Here is a 15092-nt window from a genome sequence, read left to right as displayed (position 1 = left end):
TGGCCCTGAACACCTGACCCCAGAGTAACTCAGTATGGAGCTGGGGCTTAAAAGCATCTCTGACAGCAAATCCGAAGTCACATGCTGCAGCAGCATGCCAGTTCCTTAGTTTTAATTCTAAATTAATGAGTCTGTGTAATTAAATCACATTGGGAAACAAAGCACTGAGCATTTCCAAGCCGCCTTTGAGACTGAGCTGCTGAATTCCATTTCCCCTTTAATAAATGATCTTAAAAGGCAGCACTTCTCAAACCCATTTTCTAGGTGCCACTAAGGGCAAGGGGAGCTCTTTCCAGCAGGCAGAGCATGAAGGAAGTGTTAACCTGTCACTTGGATGCAGCACACATACCACAAATGGTATCTATATCGTGTTTTGGCCACCCTTTTACTAATCATTTCCTTACTTGTACCAAATATAAAAGCAGAACTCAAGTAGAAAAGGGGAATCAAGTTCAACATGGATAAAATCACCAGGGTTAGGCTTCAGAGCCTGTTAAAAGTTCAGCAAGGGTAAGTGTGGAGCCCTGCACCTGGGCAGGAATAATCTCCTCACCAGTACAGGTGAGGGATTGAACTGATGGAAAGCAGCTCCATGGAGAAGGACCTCAGAGTCCTGGTGGACGCTCAGTTCTCCATGGAACACCAATGTGCCCTTGTGGCCACGACGGCAAATGGGATCCTGGTGTGCATTAAGAGGTGAGCAGGTCAAGGGAGGTTCTCTTTCCTCTCTACTCTGCCTGGCTGAAGCCTCACCTGGCACACTGAGTCCAGGTCAAGAAAGAAAGGGAGCTACTGGAAAGTCAAGCAGAGGGCTGAGAGGATGGCTAAGGGACAGGAACATCTGTCTGATGAGGAAAGGCTGAAAGCCCTGAGGCTACCCAGTCTGGAGGAGAGGAGGCTGAGAGGAGATCTTATCACTGTCTACAGATATCTCTAGGGTGGCTGTCAGGAGATGGAACCAGTCTCCTTTCAGTGATACCTAGAGACAGGGTGAGGGGCAATGGACATAAACTCAATCACAGGAAATTTCACTTCAATGCCAGGAGAAAACTTTACTGTCAGGGTGCTGGAGCCCTGAAACAGGCTGCCCAGGGAGGCTGTGCAGTCTCCTTCTCTGAAGGCTTTCAAACCCCACCTGGATGTCTTCCTGTGTGATCTGCCCTGAGTGATCCTGCTTTGGCAGGGGGGTTGGACTCAATCTGCAGAGGTCCCTCCCAATCCCCACCATCCTGGGAGTCTATGAAAACTGAAGGCAGAGCCCTGGTAACAGGCTTGAGAAAACTGAAGTTCCACATAAGTGCCTCACACAGTGAAAGGAGAGCTACCATGAACAGCATTGTGCACTCCAGTCCTGTTACCTCCTAGCTCACATAATACGAGTTCAGGTACACACTGCTGGGCCATCAGAAGAGCAGATTTAGATAGGATATTAACAACAAGTTCTTACTTGTGGAACACTGGAACAGGTTGCCCAAGGAGGTAGTTGATGCCCCATCCCTGGAGATATTCAAGGTGAGGCTCAACAAGACTCTGGACAACCTAATCCAGCTGAGGGTGTCCCTGCTGACTGCAGAAGGGATTGGACTGGATGACATTTGGAAGTCCCTTTCAACCCAGACCATGCTATGATTCTGTGACCATCACTGGCACATGCAAAATGAAGGAACAGTCCTTTAACAGACATCTACTGCACAGCTTCACATAAACCCAGCCTGCTTTTCATGCCTCTTGAAGTACAAACAGCACTCGTGTGCTCGGTAGAGCTCTCAAAATGTACAGTTGGGGTTTGGTTTTCCTCTCTCTAGCCTGGCTTTGAACATAAATCTTCAGTTGTGTAGTGATAAACACTGTTTTTGTTCTCATAAGCATTTCTCTCTCCTTTCACTCTGTCTAAACTGTTTATTTTACTAGCACACACTGTGGGAGCCCCCCCAGAGTGGAGTAGCAAATGCAGAGCACGTTGAGTTTTTCACTGCTTCTTCAAGCTTACTGTGCAAGCCCAGCTACTTCAGAGAGCTTACTCAGTGTAGTTAATATTTTAGGATGCCTGACTGCAAAAGAAAAACTTCAGTGCAGAAAACCACAGCAGCAAAGCCAAAGCACTGCAAAAATGTAGTGCAGAGAATGGCAAGGGCAAAGCGAAGCCTTTGGGAAGCGTTAGAAGTGAAGGGTGCCACAAGTGTGCCACAAAAGGCAGTTAAGAAACATAATTGTGGCATCTTCATCACTGACTTCGTGGTAAAAAAGAGGTCAGGAGGAGGAGGAATCATAGAATCAAGCAGGCTGGAAGAGACCTCCAAGCTCAGCCAGCCCAACCTAGCACCCAGCCCTGCCCAACCAACCAGACCATGGCACAAAGTGCCCCAGCCAGGCTTGGCTGCAACACCTCCAGCCACACAGACTCCACCACCTCCCTGGGCAGCCCATTCCAATGCCAATCACTCTCTCTGACAACAACTTCCTCCTAACATCCAGCCTAGACCTGCCCTGGCACAACTGCAGGAGCCCAGAACTGGACACAGCACTGCAGGGGTGGCCTGAGCAGTGCTGAGCACAGGGGCACAAGAACCTCCCTTGTCCTGCTGCCCACACTGCTCCTGAGCCAGCCCAGGATGCCATTGGCTCTGCTGCCCACCTGGGCACTGCTGCCTCAGCTTCAGCTCCTCTCTGCCAGCACCCCCAGCTCCCTCTCTGCCTGGCTGCTCTCAGCCACTCTGGCCCCAGCCTGTAGTGCTGCTTGGGGTTGTTGTGGCCAAAGTGCAGAACCCTGCCCTTGGCCTTGTTCAATCTCATCCCAGGACTTGGGGGTGTCAGTTGGTGCCAAAGTGCCCAGCAGCCAGCACTGGTCACAGCCCAGAGGCAGCTGTGTACTGGCTGCAGCCAGAGCAGGGAGAGCAGCAGCACAAGGAGGGGATTCTGCCCTTCTGCTCTGCTTAGACCTCACCTGCAGCACTGCCTCCAGCTCTGGGAGCCCACAGCATAAGTGGGACATGGAACTGCTGGTCCAGAGGAGGCCACAAAATGATCAGAGATCTGCAGAACCTCCCCTGTGGGAGACAGGCTGAGAGAGTTGGGGCTGCTCAGAAGAGAAGGCTCCAAGGAGCTATTCCAGATTTGGGTTTCTTAATATTATGAAAAGACTTTTTCTTCCTTCTTGACCACTACATTCTGCAAAGCAGAGCTGATGTAGTCAGAAGTGCAAATCAGAAGGCTTCCTAAACTGCTTTTGTCTGTTCCTCTTTATCCAAACCTCAATAGTATTTGTGGTCATTGAACGGTTTAGGTTGGAAAGGACCTCAAAGCTCAGCCAGTTCCAACCCTCTGCCATAGGCAGGGACACCTCCCACTAGAACAGGTCACTCAAGGTCTCATTCAACCTGCTCCTGAACACCTCCAGGGTGGTTGTGGAGCACAGAAGCACAGAATGTGATCAAAGATCACATTCTGTGCTTCTGTGCTCCACAACCTCCCTGGCCAACCTGTGCCAGTGTCTCACCACCCTCACTGTAAAGAATTTCTTCTTCATCTCCAGTTTAAATCTTCTCTCCTCAAGATTCAGTTCCACTCAGCACTGCACCACTGTGCACAGAAATGACAGCTGAGGCTAGCAGAAGCTGGGTGGAAGGATCTCCTTTTTTTTCACCTAGCTGCACATGCACAAAACCCTTTCTTTGCCCTCCCTCCATCCTCCTTTTTCTGTTTTGTTTTCACACAGCCTTTGGGTTTGCCACTTTCAGATTCCACAGTAGTTGATTTTTAATTGGAAACAATCCTGTGGCTTTTCTGCAGTCAGAATTCAAAGAGCTCCAAGGTTCAAGAAGGTTTTTGGTATTAAATAGAATCACAGACTCAAGCAGGTTGGAAGAGACCTCCAAGCTCATCCAGTCCAATCTAGCACCCAGCCCCAGCCAATCAATTATGATAGGACTGTGGAGCCTTACATAGACTAACAGGAGTTTGGGGATTTGGCCTGACTGGGAATCTGTGAGGTGCTAAGCAAAAGAAACCCAAACAGTATTAACCATGGAAACTGTGAGAATAACTTGTACTGGAAAAAACCCAACACAATGTGGTCATTTTAAAGGAAGATAACATCAGAGAAAGAGCTACAGAAAGAGAGCCATGGGAAAAATCAGCTTCTATTTGACATCCAGCTGGCAGGCTGGCACCAGTGGTGTGCCCCAAGGATCAGTGCTGGGCACAGTCCTGTGCAATCTCTTTATTGATGATCTGGACCAGGGGATTGAGTCCAGCGTCAGTCAGTTTGCAGATGACACCAAGCTAGGAGCAGTTGTGGAGCTGTTGGAGGGTAGCAGAGCCCTGCAGAGGGACCTGGCCAGGCTGCATGGGTGGGCAGAGGCCAAGGGGATGAGACTGAACAAGGCCAAGGGCAGGGTTCTGTACTTTGGCCACAACAACCCCAAGCAGCACTACAGGCTGGGGCCAGAGTGGCTGAGAGCAGCCAGGCAGAGAGGGAGCTGGGGGTGCTGGCAGAGAGGAGCTGCAGAGGAGGCAGCAGTCTAAACTTTCCTCCTGTTCTGTTAGGTAGGAGAAGAGGCTGACCTCCACCTTGCTACAATCTCCTTTCAGGAAGCTGTAGAGAGCTATGAGATCTCCTCTCAGCCTCCTCTTCCCCAGGCTGAACACCACCAGCTCCCTAGTATAGGACTGGAATGGTCCTTAGATAGCTCTGTCCCAAAAGCAGACCAAAGCCCTGTGTGCACCAACAGCAGGCAGCCAGGGGCAGGAGGAGAGAGAAAGCAGCAGGCCTGGCCCCTGGGTACCTTATCTAATCACCCAGAGAGTGCCTCTCTTATCTCTGCACACTCTGTTCCCTTGTACCACTTGGCAGCGTTTTAGCAGAGCAGAGCTCCTCTGTCCCGACCAGCAGAGGGTTTTACAGAGGGCAGAGGCTAAAATTACCCAGAGCCTGCCACACGCCAGGAAGCCCTTAGCACCTCTGGCTTTCTGGCCAGTCAGCAGAGCTATGCTGCACTCCTCTGCCACTGCCTGCAGGCAGGCTCCCTGCCCTGAAGACAATTCCAGGCACATCCAGTTCGGCTTCTGTCTTTACTCTGCACCCGTGAAACCCCACCTGGACTGTCCCAGGATCATCCCTGTCATGGTGACCCTTGAGCTAGCCCTTAGGAGCCCTCCTTCTCCTCACCTCTGCCATGGCTCAGAGCAAGCAGCCTGTGACAGAGCACTGCAAGAGACACAGCTGGGGCAGCCAAGGCATGCACACTGCCTTGGCTCTTCAGCCAAACGGGCACAGCCAAAAAGCTTCAGGGTGAGCAAAGAGTGGGAGCTCTGGATGAAGGAACAGGGAAGTCTGCCCTCTAGAAGGGAGGCAGAATGGGTCTGGAGTACTGCATCCAGTTCTGGGGCCTCTGGGACAAGATGTGCTGGAAGGTGTCCAGAGAAGGGCCACGAGGATGAGCAGGAGGCTGGAGCTGCTCTGCTGTGAGGAGAGACTGAGGCAGTTGGGGCTGTTCAGTGTGGAGAGGAGAAGGCTCCCAGGTGACCTTCTTGTGGCCTTGCAGGATCTGAAGGGGGCTACAAAAAAGCTGGGGAGGGACTTCTTAGGCTGTCAGGGAGTGACAGGACTGGGGGGAATGGAGCAAAGCTGGAGGTGGGGAGAGTCAGACTGGATGTTAGGAAGTTCTTCAGCACGAGGGTCATGAGAGCCTGGAAGGGGTTGCTCAGGGAGGTGGTGGAAGCCTCATGGCTGGAGGTGTTTAAGGCCAGGCTGGCTGAGGCTGTGGGCAGCCTGATCTAGTGTGAGGTGTCCCTGCCCATGGCAGGGGGGTTGGAACTGGCTGCTCCTTGTGGTCCCTTCCAACCCTGATTCTGTGATTATATTATTCTTATGAGGAATGCCTGAGGGAACTTGGGTTGTTTAATCTGCAGAAGAGGAGGCTGAGGGAAGACTTCAACATCCTGGAAAACTACTTCAAATAAGGCTAGAGTGAGGTGTGGGTTGGTCCCTTCTCACATGTGACAAGTGGCAGGACAAGAGGAAATGGCCTTAAGTTGTGCCAGGGGAGCATCAAGGGTGGATACTGAAATCACAGATTCATAGAAGTGTTTGCATTGGAAAAGCCCTCTAAGATCACCCAGTCCAACCACCAACCCATCCCCACCATGGTCCTTAAGCCCTGTCCCATAGTGCCATGGCCACACATTTCTTAAACACCTCCAGGGATGGGGACTCCACCACCTCCCTGGGCAGCCTGTGCCAGTCCCTGACCACTCATCTCCAACCCAACCCTCCCCTGGCACAATTTCAGGCCACTTCATCTCCATCTACCACCTGATACTAGGGAGAAGAGCCCAACTCCCCCCTCACTGCCACCTCCTTTCAGGGAGCTGTGGAAAGCAGTGAGGTTGTTGTGGGTGCTTCCCTTTATTCCAGTCAGCTAATGTGGAGCAATGAGTGCTTCAGACTGGCAATGCTTGTGCTTTGGAAAGAGGAAACCTGAGGAGGAGATGATTTAATTCAGAGTTCACCTTTCCCTTCTCTTTAGACAGACAAAAGTCAGTGTGGACTGGGAGAAACTAGAACTAGAGAAGGGTTTGAAGTCTCCAGTGGGATTGCTTTGTTGAATCAAGGTCATTTGGGAAAAGAAGAAAGGGCCTTACATAGAGTCAGGTGGACCTGGGTTACCAGAGGAATGACAGAAGGAAGAGAAGGAAAGGAAGAACCAAACTCATTAAGCTTGGAAAAGTTCTCTAGGATCATCAACTCCAACCAGCAAGACAAAGAGGCAGAAAGAGCAGAGCCCTCAGTGAGTACTTTTCCCTTAAAGTCCTACAAATACTTCCCTAATGGAACAGTACAGTGCAGCAATGTGACTCTAGGTATCCTAAAATAGTCCTTTCAATGTCTTTTTCCTTAAGTAACATTTAAATGAACCAAGTTCACTTGCCCAGCAATTAATTTCCCACCAAGTGCACCAACAGGCACTTTTAATGCTTGACTTTTTGCTCCCTGCTGTAGTTACAGCATTAACCAGTGACCTACTGACAGAGCCTTGGCATGGTTTGTGGTTACATCACCATATTGACTGTTTGTGGAGGTCCATTAAGAAATCTTTCACGGGCACTAAGTCTCCTTAAATAAGAAGAAGGTAACACAGAGTGACTTCAAGACAAGAACAGTTTCTATTTTCAGTGTTTATCACCCAATCACACAATGGGTTGGGTTGGAAAGGACCTCCAAAGGTCATCCAGTCCAAGCCCCTCTGTACTCAGCAGGGACATCTTCCACTCAAGCAGGTTGCCCACAGCCCTGTTCAGCCTCCAGGGATGGGACCTCAACCACCTCCCTGGGCAACCTGTTGCAGTGTTCCTCCACCCTCATGGTGCAGAACTTGTTCCTCACATGCAATCTCCATCTGCTCTGCTCTAGTTTGAAGCCATTGTCCTCATCCTGTCCCTACAGGCCTTTGCACACAGTCTCTTTCCATCCTTCAGGTAGTCCCTTCAGGTACTGACAGGCTGCTATCAGGTCTCCCTGGAACCTTCTCCAGGCTGAACTCCCTCAACCTGTCCTCATAGCAGAGGTGCTTCAACCCCCTGATCATTTTTCTGGCCCTTCTCTGGACCTGCTCCACCATGTCTATGTCCTTCCTTGATTCCTAATGTCCTAACTAAACCTACCCAGGGGCAACTTGAGGCCATTCCCTCTTGTTCTTTCACCATTTACATGTGAGAAGAGACCAGCACCAACCCCTCCACAGCCTCCTTTCAGTTAGCTGTAGATCTCCTCTCAGTCTCCTCTTTTTACACTAACCATCCCCAGCTCCTTCAGTTGCTTTACATCAGATTAACTCTCCAGGCCCTTCCTTGCCCTCCTCTGCACTGGCTCCAGCACCTCCACAACTCTTCTGCATTGATGTGCCCAAAACTGAACACAACACCTGAGGTGTACAAGGGGACAATCGGAATAGAATCATAGAATCAAGGAGGTTGGCAGAGAGCTCCAAGCTCAGCCAGCCCAACCTAGCACCCAGCCCTGCCCAACCAACCAGACCATGGCACTAAGTGCCCCAGCCAGGCTTGGCTGCAACACCTCCAGCCACACAGACTCCACCACCTCCCTGGGCAGCCCATTCCAGTGCCAATCACTCTCTCTGACAACAACTTCCTAACAACATCCAGCCTAGACCTGCCCTGGCACAGCTGCAGACTGTGTCCCCTTGTTCTGTTGCTGCTTGCCTGGCAGCAGAGCCCAACCCCACCTGGCTACAGCCTCCCTGCAGGCTGCTGCAGACAGCAATGAGCTCTGCCTTGAGGCTCCTCTTCTGCAGGCTGCACCCCCCCAGCTCCCTCAGCCTCTCCTCATAGGGTTTGTGATCCTGCTCCCACTGGCCACAGTATTCTAACCCAAGCCAGGATGCCACTGGCTTTCTTGGCCACCTGAGCACACTGCTGGCTCATATTCAGCTGCCTCAGGTCCCTTCCTGCTAGACAGCTTCCCAGCCACACTGCCCCAAGCCTGCAGCAGAAGTAAAGACCAAGCAATAAAGCACTGATGCTGTGTACAGGGAGAGTCATGTAAGGAGCAACAGCATCCAAAGCTGAAGTTTTGAAAGAGAGAATTGAAGTGACATTGTTACCTTTTCCCCTTTATCTCCTTTCTGGCCTGGCAAACCAGCTGCTCCTGGCAGCCCTGCTTCTCCCTGATGGGCAAAGAAGGAAAGAAACAGAAGGAACAAATAAGTAGATCCAGAAGATGCATTTGGTTTAGTTTCCCTGTCTTTATCACACAGGTCTAATGAAAACATGACACCTAATAAAATGTGAGTCATAAATCTGTTCAATATAAAGACAGAGAAAAAATAACAATAGTACAATAACAACATGTAATAACAATAATAATAGTAGTAGTAATACTAGTAGTAGAAGTAATAGTACTGATAATAATAGAAGTAATAATAATGAAATGGAAATCATCAACAAATAATTGTACAGAATAAATCCTTGATTTTCAAAGGAGGAAATCAGTAAAATTAGCAGATCCAGAATATGTATTTGGTTTGGTTTCCTTGTCTTTATCACAGAAGTCTAACCAAAAGAAAAGGATAAGTAATAAAATAGACATAATAAATACATTAAAAATAAAGAAATGGAAATAATAACAAAATGAGAAAGCAATACAAAGAATTGAGTTGTTATTGTGGCTGTTATTTATAATAACAATAATAATAGCAATAATAGCTAAGCAATAATAGGACTAATAATAAATAATAGAAATATAGTACCAATACTACTACCACGACTACTTTTACTACTAATATCATCAAATAATTGCACAGAATGAATCCCTGATTTTGAAAGGAGGAAATCAACAAAATTCACAAATAAGTAGATCCAGAATATGTATTTGGTTTGGTTTCCTTGGTTTTATCCCAACCAAAAAAAAGGATACATTACAAAATAGACATAAGAAATAGATGAAAAATCAAGAAACAGAAATAATAGCAACATAAGAAAGCAATAAAAACAACCTAAACAGTAATAGTAATAATTAAAAGCATAATTAATAAGAATAGAAATGTAATAAGAAAACCAACAGCCTGATAGTAATAATAACAACAGAAGAAGAAGGGGGAAGGGGGAGAAGGGGGAAGGGGGAGAAGGGGGAAGGGGGAGAAGGGGGAAGGGGGAGAAGGGGGAAGGGGGAGAAGGGGGAAGGGGGAGAAGGGGGAAGGGGGAGAAGGGGGAAGGGGGAGAAGGGGGAAGGGGGAGAAGGGGGAGAAGGGGGAAGGGGGAGAAGGGGGAAGGGGGAGAAGGGGGAAGGGGGAGAAGGGGGAAGGGGGAGAAGAGGGAAGGGGAGAAGAGGGAAGGGGGAGAAGGGGGAAGGGGGAGAAGGGGGAAGGGGGAGAAGAGGGAAGGGGGAGAAGAGGGAGAAGGGGGAAGGGGGAGAAGGGGGAAGGGGGAGAAGGGGGAAGGGGGAGAAGGGGGAAGGGGGAGAAGAGGGAAGGGGGAGAAGAGGGAAGGGGGAGAAGGGGGAAGGGGGAGAAGGGGGAAGGGGGAGAAGAGGGAAGGGGGAGAAGAGGGAAGGGGGAGAAGAGGGAAGGGGGAGAAGGGGGAAGGGGGAGAAGGGGGAAGGGGGAGAAGGGGGAGAAGGGGGGAAGGGGGAAGAAGAAGAAGAAGGGGGAAGAAGAAGAAGAAGGGGGAAGAAGAAGAAGAAGGGGGAAGAAGAAGAAGAAGGGGGAAGAAGAAGAAGAAGGGGGAAGAAGAAGAAGAAGGGGGAAGAAGAAGAAGGGGAAGAAGAAGAAGAAGGGGAAGAAGAAGAAGAAGGGGAAGAAGAAGAAGAAGGGGAAGAAGAAGAAGAAGGGGAGAAGAAGAAGAAGAAGGGGAAGAAGAAGAAGAAGGGGAAGAAGAAGAAGAAGGGGAAGAAGAAGAAGAAGGGGAAGAAGAAGAAGAAGGGGAAGAAGAAGAAGAAGGGGGAAGAAGAAGAAGGGGGAAGAAGAAGAAGGGGGAAAAAGAAGAAGGGGGAAAAAGAAGAAGGGGGAAGAAGAGGGAGAAAGGAGGAGAAGGAGGAGAAGATTAAAATGAAAATAATAAGAACAAGAAAAAAATAAAAATAAATCCTTGCTTTTCAAATACAGAAATAAACAAAATCAACAAATAAGCAGATCCCAAATCTGTCTTTGGTTTGGGTTTGCTTGTCCTCATCACAAAAGTCTAACCAAAAGAATGATGCATAATAAAATCTACTCAATAGATATAATAGAATTAGAGAGACATAATAAAATCAATGAGAAACAACATATAATAACTAATAAATAACAATAATAACTAATAAATGTCAATAATAAACAATAATAACTCATACATCATACTACATTAAATATCAATTGTGTATAATAAAATCAATTCTTCAGAAGAAGAACATTTTTTACAAGCATTAATGTAGAAGATAATTTACTCTGCAGTAAAATCATCTCCTCTGACAGCTAAATCTGTTCAACATCTTTGACTCCAGATCTTTCTCCTCACATTTGAATTCAAACCATGAACATTTGCACAGCTCTGCAGCTCTCTTAACTAAACCTGAAGCATCCTGTTCCTTAACTGAGAAATATCATTTCAGGATACCACAGGCAGATGCTTTTCATCACTGATCAAACCCAGCTCCAAAGCAGGATGAAAATCCCATACCTTGTTTGGGAAGCAGAGGCATTTCTCTCTGGGTGCTTCCTGCAGGTGCATTTTGCTGTTGTCACCAGTCACTGGTGAGGAAGTTGTAGCAAGGAACCTCTCCTCACGTGAGCACTGGAGTGGAAAGAAGATTTGCTGCTCACTAAGAACCACAGAATCAGAATGGTTTGGGTTGATAGGGACCTCCAAAGCTCATCCAGTCCAACCCCCTCTGCACTCAGCAGGGACATCCTCCACTAGATCAGGTTGCCCACAACCCTGTCCAGCCTCACCTTGAGTATCTTCAGGGATGGGGCCTCAATCACCTCCCTGGGCAACCTGTTGCAGTGTTACACTACCCTCCTGGTGCAGAACTTGTTCCTCACATCCCATCTCAGTCTGCTCTGCTCTCATTTCAAACCATTGTCCTCATCCTGTCCCTGCAGGCCTTTGCAAACAGTCCTTCTGCAGCCTGCTTGTAGCCCCCTTCAAGTACTGTCAGGCTGCTGTTAGGTCTCTCTGGAGCCTTCTCTTCTCCAGGCTGAACACCTCCAGCTCCCTCAGCCTGTGCCTGTAGCAGAGCTGCTCCAACCCCTTGAGCATTTTCATGGCCCTCCTCTGGACCTGCTCCATCAGGTCCATGTCCTTCCTGTGCTGGGAGTTCCAGAGCTGGATGCAGTACTCCAGGCGAGGTCTCAGCAGAGCAAAGTGGCAGAACCTCTTCTCTCCATCTCTGCCCACACTGCTTTTGATGCAGCCCAGGCTGCCCTTGGCTTTCTGGGCTGCAAGCTCACACTGTCTACTCACATCCAGCTTCTCACCCACCAGCCCTTTCCTCAGGCCTGCTTTCTATCACCTCATCCCCCAGCCTGCAGAGAAAGCAAGGATTGTTCCTGCACTTGCTCTTGAACATCATATGGTTCTCCTGGGCCACCTCTCCAGCTTGTCGAGATCCCTCTGGATGACCTCCTGTCCCCCTGGTGTATGGACAGCAAGACTCAGGTTGAAAAGCTGCTGGGTAATGTTTTGGTTAGTGTCAGGCTTGGCTGCAGTGATCACAATAGTGTGGAGTTTGGGATACAGATGAGCACACTGCAGGTCAGATCCAAGTCAAAGGTTTTACACTTTAGAATAGGAAACTTCACCTTGATCAGGGCTCAACTTGAAAGGATCCCTTGGGCAGCTTCCATGGAAAGTAAAGGAGCTAGTGAGTGATGGGAATTCTTCCAGAACACTCTCCTACACATACACAACCTGCTCATCTCCTCTGAGAGCAAGGGAAGTAGGGGGAGTAAGAGACCCCCTGGCTTAACCGTGAGAAGGCTCCGAGGGGACCTCAGAGATGCCTTCCAATACCTGAAAGGATCCTGCAGGAAGGCTGCAGAGGGACTTTTCATGAGGGTGTCTAGCAATAAAACAGGGGGGAATGGGTTGAAGGTGAGGGAGAGCAGGGTTAAAGTGCATCTTAGGAAGAAGGCCACCCAGGGAGGTTGTGAATGTCTCCTCCCTGGGGATATTCAAGTTCAGGTTGGGTTGAGACCTTGAGCAGCCAAGTCTAGTTGAGAAATTGGAGTAGATGATCTCTGAGGTCCCTTCCAACCTAAGCCATTCTATGACTCTAACAAACAACTTACCAAGTCTGAGGATATCTCACAACATGAATCTTCCACTGCAAGGCTGGGATTGCAGTAAACAGTTAAGTGGTGAAGTTCAATCTAGCAAGAGACAGAGAGAGAGGTGGAGGTGAGACATGTAAAACCCTGTGCTAGGGCATGCAGTTTCTTATCTTGGCTTAATAAACTTTTCCCTCTGAAGCACTGCATGTTTCTGAGCTGCTAAGAGACAAGACAAATCCAACTCAACTCTTCACTTAAGGAACATGCAGCAGCCTACTGCTTTGAGGTAAATGGCAATGGGAGTTGAATTTATCTCCCTCTGTTCTGTTCCTGAGATGTCACACAGGCATTTTATCCCTCTGGACACCCTCTGCAAATCTTGCCAGGAACATCATTTTCTTCTGCAGAGACTTCAAGTAAAGGTTTGATAAGCTCACTCTGACATTCATCTTCTATCACTGTGGGTAGAGCTTTGTGTGGACCTTGCCACTCAATTACTCCAAGAGCAGAAAGCACAAATCCTGCAGATAAAGCTTCTGTTTCAGAGATCTTGGGTGGGTTGGTGAGGCAAACACCATCTAATTTTAGCTAACTAATCTTGTCCTTCTGTGCCCCCTCTGCATGTTTTCCAACCTCTTATTCTCTCCCTTGCACTTAGTATTGAGAAGAGCAACTGGGACATTTGCTCTGCTGCCTTCATTGCCTTTATGCCCACAATGGTCGCTTGCAAATGTGGAAATTCCAATGGGAATTAACCAGTCTATGCCATGCAACCAACACAAGATATAAGGAATCTCCTCCTCCTCCTCTTCCTGTGTGCTGCTTGGAAATCAGGAGGTGGTGCCCACGTTTCAGAGGTTCATAGAACGGTTTAGGTTGGAAGGGACCATCCACTTCCAAGCCTCCTACTATGGGCAGGGACACCTCCCACCAGCCCAGGGTGCTCAAGGTCTCATTCAATCTGGCCTTGAACACCTCCAGGGAGGGAGCATCCACAGCCTTCCTGGGCAACCTGTGCCAGTGTCTCACCACCCAGTCTTAGGAAATAAAACAAAGCCTGAGCCGTGTTAAATATCTGAGGGGTGAGGGTAAAGATCAGGAAGGGACAGGCTCTCCTCACTTGTGCCCTGGGATAGCACAAGGGCAATGGATGGAAGCTGCAGCACAGGAGGTTCCAGCTCAACATGAGGAAGAACTTAACTGTAAGGGTCCCAGAGCACTGGCACAGGCTGCCCAGAGAGTTTGTGCAGTCTCCTTCTCTGGAGACTTTCAAGACCCATCTGGATGTGTTCCTATGTGACCTGTGCTAGATTCTATGGTACTGCTCTGGCAGAGGGGTTGGACTGGAAGATGTCCAGAGGTCCCTTCTAACCCCTGACATCCTGTGAGCCTGTGGTAAGAGCTGTAAGTCCATACTGAAGTGTTTAGCACCTCCCAGGACCAGTCCCTGCCTGAATGGTAGCTTGCAGCCAAAGTGGGCTGTTTCCATCTGGAAACTCACAGTGGACATACAATAGCTGCAGCTTTCAGATGGTCACCATCAACTCCAAGCCAGCTGCTTGCAGCAACCTAGGAACTGGGTGCCAGTGTAATGAAACAAACTCTCGTTTCCTGCAGCTTTCAGACTGCTTGCAACGAGTTCTCTGCATGAGGAGACAGAGAAGAGCGTCTCTGTGACAGAACACAGCCCAGATTGTGGAGCTGCCTTGAGTAATTCTTGCACCAAAGGTTGCAGCAAACACCTCCAGCTCCTTCCTAATCCCTCTCCTTCAGACAGGGGAGTGATGTTGATGAAGAATGTGCCCCTACTTCTGCATAGGTGAGCTACCCTGCAATGTGAGACAGCCTTAGCACAGAGCTAATCCCTGGGGGCTTTTGTGTCTCCCCTTTATCAAAGGGAGACAAATTTTAACAGATGACTGATACAAACTTAGGAATCAGTCTCATAAAAATGGAAAGAAAAGAGAATTCCCCCTGAAAGTTATCATAGAATCAGCCAGTTTGGAAGAGAGCTCCAAGCTCATCCAGCCCAACCTAGCTCTATCCAATCAACCAGACCATGGCCCAAGTGCCCCAGCCAGGCTTGGCTTCAACACCTCCAGCCACACAGACTCCACCACCTCCCTGGGCAGCCCATTCCAATGCCAATCACTCGCTGTGCAGAACTTCCTCTAGCTGCAGGAATAATAGAGAATATAGAAAGAAAAGATGATTCCCCCTGGAAGTTATCTCCAGCTGCAGGAATAGTACAGAATCATAGAACAGTCTGGGTTGAAAGGGAGCTCCAAAGGTCATCTAGTCCAATCCCTAAGGTAACTACCTGCT

The 15092-nt window shown here is 48.9% G+C and overlaps 1 protein-coding gene across 10 annotated transcripts in view; it reads right to left on the bottom strand.

Moving 5' to 3' along the window:
• The window catches only part of COL19A1 (collagen type XIX alpha 1 chain), a 209810-nt gene that overhangs the window by 131659 nt on the left and 63059 nt on the right, over positions 1–15092 (bottom strand). For all 10 annotated transcript variants that reach the window (XM_064164142.1, XM_064164145.1, XM_064164147.1 and 7 more), the window contains 3 exons: positions 12786–12866; positions 11173–11286; positions 8622–8684 (listed from right to left, as the gene is read on the bottom strand). In XM_064164142.1, the coding sequence (XP_064020212.1) occupies positions 8622–8684; positions 11173–11286; positions 12786–12866 (258 nt within the window). The remainder of the gene's footprint in view (positions 1–8621; positions 8685–11172; positions 11287–12785; positions 12867–15092) is intronic.

Source organism: Pogoniulus pusillus, chromosome 25 (genome assembly GCF_015220805.1).
Source record: "Pogoniulus pusillus isolate bPogPus1 chromosome 25, bPogPus1.pri, whole genome shotgun sequence".
NCBI lineage: Eukaryota > Metazoa > Chordata > Aves > Piciformes > Lybiidae > Pogoniulus > Pogoniulus pusillus.
Note: the sequence above shows the minus strand (reverse complement) of the source record. Positions and strands in the feature narration are given on the sequence as shown.